The sequence below is a fragment of the Erigeron canadensis genome, chromosome 1, assembly GCF_010389155.1.
Source record: "Erigeron canadensis isolate Cc75 chromosome 1, C_canadensis_v1, whole genome shotgun sequence".
Lineage (NCBI taxonomy): Eukaryota > Viridiplantae > Streptophyta > Magnoliopsida > Asterales > Asteraceae > Erigeron > Erigeron canadensis.
The window spans coordinates 15,829,118-15,836,518 of NC_057761.1; the positions used below are offsets into that span (position 1 = coordinate 15,829,118).

At 37.0% G+C, this 7,401-nt stretch overlaps 1 protein-coding gene across 1 annotated transcript; it reads right to left on the reverse strand.

The window, feature by feature from the left end:
* Nucleotides 1–750: 750 nt before the first annotated feature.
* Nucleotides 751–6,881, reverse strand: LOC122585002. The gene is made up of 4 exons (XM_043757096.1): nt 6,395–6,881; nt 6,079–6,146; nt 4,144–4,599; nt 751–1,221 (listed from the first exon to the last, which is right to left on the reverse strand). Exons 1-4 carry the CDS (start codon nt 6,879–6,881, stop codon nt 751–753), a joined length of 1,482 nt encoding a protein of 493 aa, XP_043613031.1.
* Nucleotides 6,882–7,401: the final 520 nt, after the last annotated feature.

The following is a 7,401-nucleotide window of genomic DNA, read 5'->3' on the forward strand; positions in this document are numbered from 1 at the left end:
AAATGTCTAGATATGTCCGAATAGATTGTTGTAGTCGGATTTTGAGGGTTGTTACATACGAGACCCTTTAGGACACAAATTCTCATTAGAACTCCAATCCCAAAACCGAAAAACCTTTTTACATAGCATATCCATTTTAGAAGCAGAAACATATGACTCTAATATTGCATAGACAACTAGTTTATTTTCACTAAAAACATGACGTACCTCACTTTGTTTAGGGGATTGGTTCATACCCCTAATATTTCATGAAGCGATGTTATACATTTTGAACCGTTCCACCAGGAGTGCTTGCCCCCGTAACGTTTTCAATCCCCACGGATAATTCTGATTCCTCAACCACATTTTCAACCTCATTATCATCACTAAAATCATCATAAGGAGTATATTTTCAACCTGTGCCACCATCGAAATTAGTCGAATCTGTCTTTGGATCAGTAGAAGACTTAGACACGTCCTTGTGATTATCATCATTGCTATTCACCGCATTAACACCCTCATCTTCCAAAACAGAATATATATTCCTTGTAGGCACATTAACATTCTGATTAGAAGAGCTTGAAGCCCCTTTTGTACTAGTATCCTTAGGTTGATTTGCATTAGACGTGTTGTCTACCTTTTCTTGCTTAGCTCTATACCCAACCTGAACTTTAGGTGTAGGCATTCTCACTCCCACATTCTGTTTGTTATTCCTTTTTCTCTAGATTTCTTACATTTAACACTAGTAAAACCATCATCCTGTGCATCCTCCTATTTACTAGGCTTTGCTTCCTTCACCTGACTAGGGCATGTCACCAATGCATGGCCAAAAACCTTGCAATGTGAGCAATGGGGCGGTTTCCACTCATATTCAACATACACTTCCACCTTTGAAACTCCCTCACCATGCACATTAGGGATAGCAATAACCAATGTATCCTTAAGATCCCTGCTAGCATCTAATTCAATAAGAGCTCTAGCATAGCTATGTCTACCCCATGAATTTAGACACATTTGGCTAGTATAGGCATCAAGTAACAGTGGTTTACCTAAAGTAGAAGCAATTAAGCTTAAGCCATCCTTAGAATAAGCCACCAAAGGAACATCATACAACTTAACCCAGACCGAAACTGTGGAAAGATCTTGTTTAGTTAAACCCACATTCGATGTCCATTCACTAAGAAAGATAGGCCAATCATCCAAGGCCCTCGTTGGAGGACTTGTGCCATTCCTTCTTTTGAACTAAACTTAAAAAAGAAAAACCCCGCAGCATTCATCATCACTTTTTGAAGTCCAAATTTCGCCCAAGTGTTTTTTACATACATTTCCACCACTGGAAAAGCAAGTCTATATCCCAGAAAATATCCATACAATGAATTTGAGAACCGATTGTTAACCTCGAGAACTAAAGCTAAAGGAAGAACAAGATCAACCCCTCCAAATCACTGTTAACTTCTATTTGTCTAAAATTGACTTTACGTTTAACAAGCTCCGTCTTCAATGTGTTTGCATAAGAGCCAGCCTCCATCCCCTTAGTATCATCATGACCATCAGTAATAATGGATTTCTTTTTCTCATCATTAATAATAATGAGAGTCGAAGTCGGCACCTGTTCAACCTTTTTTTCGGTAAAAGGTCGTCACCCCTGGTAAGATTATATAAAATCATATGAAAATCAGGCAACATAGCAGAGTGCTAGTTGACTTTACAAACATCCATGCACCAAAGTGCAATACAAGCTAGCATTGAAATCAAGCATTCCTAACCAAGACTAGAATTACAGATCGAAAAGAATAAGGATTAAATAGAGTTAACTAATAAAACTGGGAGATCCCAAGCAGCAATAAGCCTCTCCACGTTCGACTAAAGGTCAACAACTTTAGTCGAATTGTTGAGAGTATTAGTTCTGCTAACACATCAGCAGGTCTTGATAGCTTCTTAAACAGTCTTGCATTCCTTTCTTGCCAAATGAAGTTGATGCGTAAAAAAGCGCAAAAACCAAGCATAGCGGAATTTAAACACAACGGAAATTAATATTTTTGGTATTTTCTGATTTTTAATGAAAACAAGACAACAAAACAAGACAGATAAAATAAAAAAGATAGATAAAAGAATCTACCACCAAGATTCGTAAAGGCCGAGCCACCAGAATCAAGGATAAAGGAAACACTCCAACCCACTACTATGTTTGATAAAGATCTAGTCACCACAAACACAGATAAAGGAATCGAAGATTTAAAGACCTCACCACTATAATTGATAGAGGACAAACCACCACAATTATAAATAAAGGGGTCACTCCAAACTACCAAGATCAAAGAGCTATGAAAGGTAAATGAAGATTTTTAAGAAATAGAGGATGCTTTATTAATTTCGTTCAATTCAACATCAAAAACTGATTTTACAATGAGAAATAAAGCCTCTATTTATAGCCACAGAAACTATTTCCTAGGAATTAACGAAATAATAATAAAATAAACAAAAGGCTGTCATGGGTAAAAGACAACCATTAATTTACTAGCCAATAGGAAATGGACAAACAAAGCTTCTAGAAAGATTCCTTCTACGCATGGACCCACAAACGGTTTGAAATAACGTTGTCACTCCTTCCTTCCTTCTTCCTGTCAACAGTTGTCATTCCTTCTTTATTGGACCCCACAAACACGCGTTAGAACTAACTTTATTAAGGCAACTGGAAAAACTGAAATCTGGACTTCCACTGGAGACGTACATCTGGAGCATCCATCTGGAGACTGGATCTGGTCACTGGAGTGCTTCAGTGGAGAACTTTACTGATGGAATTCTGATGGTTGTATCTGGAGCTTCCTTCCTTCCACTTGTCTGAAGTAGGCTATCGCTGGCAGAATAAGCATGGCTTGTTCAGATGGAATCACTTGCTCAGAATTCTGATTTAGTTCTGATGACCCCTTCAGTTCAGAAATGGACTTTAGCTCATAATTTATCTTCATTTTAGAATCTTCTTTTATCTCAGAAATTCCCATCAGTTCGTTTGACTCGCTCAGTTCACTGGTGTCGATCAATTCATTGAATCTGGTCATTTCTGCATCAGAAGTACATAGAACCCGCGAGTAACAGTTTATCAATAACATTCTGATTAGATTTCTTATTTACTCGTGGTAGTAAACAATAAGATTCAAAGTCGCTGGTCGTTGAAGCAAACCAGCCTTTTTGAAAACTTTATTCCATACCTCCAAAGAGTACCAACATTCGAAAAAGAAATGGGAGTGTGAATCTGGTTAGAGCTTGCAGAAAGGGCAAAGCAGGTCAACATTTGGATTCACATCCCATTGCATTATCAAATCTTGCGTCTTGGGTCTCCTGCTAAAAACAAGCCATAGGATAAAGGCATGTTTCGGTATACAATAACTAAACCACACAAGATTATACCAATCAAGATTAGTGTGTCTTGGACGAATATCTTCCCAAACCGTACCAACAGAAAAATCGTTTGCAATCCCATTCTGATCCTTCCAATAGAAAATATCTTCAACATTGGAACTAGGTAAGTTGATATTCGGAAATCTTGTATGCTATGAGTTTGGCCATTGGCATCTCCCGTTCAACATCAAATCAGAAACTTTAGCATTAATGGTAAAACCAGCCGAAGTGATAACACGTGGAGTTAATTTATCATACAACCGGCTATAGCTACACCAGTTATCATGGAAAGCAAAGGTTTTTTGACCATTACCAATCTTAATCCAAACAAATTGAGGAATAATTCGGCGTATCAGTAGCATTTTCTCCAACTCCAAGCAAGGTTGCCTCTATAAGGAATATCCCAAAAAGATGTACCCCGTAGCTTAGTAGTATGAACCCATTTAACCCAAAGTGATTCTTTCAAAGTAAGTATATTCCAAATATGGACAGAAAAGAGAGCAATATTGAAAGGCTGGATTTTACGAATACCTAGTCCTCCTTCCTCTTTTGGCAGACATACATCATCCCATGCAACTTTTGCTTTTCTTCTTTCATCTCACCCTAACACCAGAGGAACCCACGCATGATATGTTCTATGTCAAGAATAATACTTGTAGGTAGAATAAACACTGATGACCAGTACACATGAATAGCCAAAATAACAGAGTTGATTAATTGCACTCGTCCAACAAAGGAAAGGTATTTGTTACGTCAATCATTTACCCTTTTTTGAACCTTTTCGATTAGGAGTTTGCAATCATGAAGCACCAATCTAGAAGAAACAAGAGGTGCCCTTAGGTACTTCACAGGAAGTTGTCCTACTTCAAACGGGAGAACATTTAATATGGTTTGCTTAACCACATTACTAACATTGCAAAAGTAGGCTGTGCTTTTGGGTAAACTAGGAGCAAGACCAGAGACCGCTTTAAGTTCATCAAGATAATTCGTTATAACCATTGTCGATTCCACATTACTCCACATAAAAATATTTAAATCATCAACAAAGCAAAGATTGATCGCCTGAAGTTCTTGGCAGTGATGGTGAAGAGAGAAAGAATCCGACTGTTGAACATTGTGCTGGAGGATAAGAGTGAGAATCTCCATTACAAGAGTATTTGGTATGGAGACAAAGGATCTCCTTGTCTTAAACCCCTTTTGCTTCTGAAGTGACCATGCAAACTACCATTGATACTCAAAGAATAAGAAACAGTAGTTACACTGATGCGGAAATGACACCGAGCCATTTCCACATAAAAATTTGGTTCGTGTATTTGTTAAATGAAGTTCAGCAAACAACAAATAACACTTAGATATCCTTTATTAGCAATATAATACTGGTATATGTTGATTTTGATACTAAGTCAAGTATTGGAGTTTTGCAACCAAGACAAAAGTTGTTGGTCTTAAAATTCTCCAGTTACGTTCTCCAGTTGATATCCTCCAGATACGTTCTCCAGTTGACATGCTCCTGTTACGTTCTCCGGTTGATATCCTCCAGATACGTTCTCCAGTTGACATGCTCCAGTTACGTTCTCCAGATGACATCCTCCAGATACGTTCTCCAGTTGACATGCTCCAGTTACGTTCTCCAGCTGACATGCTCCAGTTACGTTCTCCAGTTGACATGCTCCAGATCCGTTCTCCAGTTGACATCCTCCAGATCACTTCTCTAGTGAAGTTTCTCCAGCTCACTTCTCTAGTTGCCAGTCTCCAGTTGTTTCAGAATAATGTCACCAATTTCACTTATGTGTTTATGTCATTATTTCACTTTGATTATGGTCCAATAAAAGGATTCCTCATACGTAGTCTTCATGAGTGCATTTAAGAATGGACAACTGTATGTTACACATTCCTTAAGGGTTGCATGTGCCAATTGTGGGGACCATTTCTAAGAGAATAATTCTAGAAGCTACACATGCTCTTTTTCTATTGGTTGTCTAAAGGTAGTGGTGGTCCTCGATGTCTATGACAACCTTTTATTTCTTTTATTATTTTAAAATTGTATTTTGATGATTCCTAGAAAATAGCATGTGGCTATAAATAAGGGTGGTATTTCTCATTGTAAAAGTTAGATTATGTTGAGTTGAATGAAATTAATAGAGCAGCCTCTATTTCTTAAAAATCTTCATCTACCTTTATAGATCTTTGTTCTTGGTGGTTTGGAGTGATCCCTTTATCTATAATTGTGGTGGTTCGTCCTTTATCAATTATAGTGGTGAGATCCAAAATCTTCGATTCCTTTATCTGTGTTTGTGGTGGCTAGACCTTTATCAAACATAGTGGTGGGTTGGAGTGTTTCCTTTATCCTTGGTTCTGGTGGCCTGGCCTTTACGAATCTTGGTGGTGGATTCTTTTATCTATCATTTTATCTATCGTCTTCTTTTGTTGTTTATTTCATAAAATCCAGAAAATACCAAAAATATCTAATTCCATTTTGTTTAATTGCCGCTGTGCTTGAGTTATTGCGTGATTTACGCATCATACACAAAGCATGATCGAATGAATCATTTTAGAAGGGAAACCAAATGCAACAAGAGTTTCATTAAGAAAATCCCATTTGATTGTATCATATGCCTTTTGGATGTCAACTTTCAAAGCACATCTAGGATGACCACGATCAAGATGTTAAATATGCATTATATCTTGCGTAAGCAGTACATTGTCAGAAATACTTCTACCTGGAATGAAAGCTGATTGATTGGTGCTAACAATAACCGCAAGATAACCTTTAATTCTAGTAGCAATAATTTTACTGATGCATTTGAATAGAATATTACACAGAGCAATAGGCCGAAAATCAGTCACCAAAGAAGGGGAATCAATCTTAGGAATAAGAGCAATTACCGTACGGTTTAGTTCCTTTAGCAGTTTTCCAGAAACGAAGAAATCTCGTACAGCAGCCTATCCTTTCCTATAACTTCCCAATTGCCTCTAAAAAAAGATGCAAAAAAACCATCGGGTCCTGGAGACTTACCTTCACCCATAGAAAACATGACGCTTTTCACCTCCTCATTAGTCACTTCACGCATCATCTCATCAACATGATATTGAGAAATAGTCTTCGAAGTCAGCCCTTGGTAATTAAAAGATGAAGCTCCACCAGAATTTCCAAGGAAAGTAGAAAAATGCTTAACAAAAGCATCATACACATCTTGTCCTTCTACTAACTTGCCGGAAGAATCAAAGATAGAAGATATGTGATTACGAACACTTCTTCCCTTCACTACTTTATGGAAGTAAGCAGAATTAGAGTCACCAACACGAAGCCATTCAATCTTAGCCTTTTGTTTTAAAAATCTTTCTTCTTCAATCAAGGCATCATTAAAATCTTTAAGGGACATTGCTTCTTGATCATGAAGTACAGAATTATGGGGGTCTTTATCTAAAGCTGCCTGTACTGTCTCCAGTTCTGATTTTAGTTTTATAACATTTGCATGAAGATTACCTTTCTCTGCCAGCATTTTTTGTAGCGGTTTTTTTAGCAATTTTAATCTTTGAACTACTTGATACATTTTAAACCCATCAAGTTGAACCTCCCAAGTATTGCGTACGACATCCTGAAACCGCTTATCAAAAACAAGAAGATTAGCAAACTTAAAAGCCTCAGTAAATGCAACTAGAGGCACATCTTACAAATCAACCCAAATAGGAATAGACGTAATATCCTGTTTTGATAGGCAGGTATTAGGAGTCCAACAGGTGTGGACCTAATCATCCAAGTATATGTTAATACAATTTGTGTAAGTATATAAAATATATACTAGCTTTTTATAAACTTAAGAGTAATGTTTATAAAAGATGGTGATGTGTTCAAAGTGTGGTGAAATGATATAGAAAGTGGTGATGTGTTCAAAATGTAATGGTTTAAGAAATATCTAGTAAAAAGGATTAATTACATAGTTTTTAACCTCCTTACTATTCATGGGATTTAATTAAATCTTCCGATTGTTCAAATGTGTTACTTTATGTATTAAAAATCTT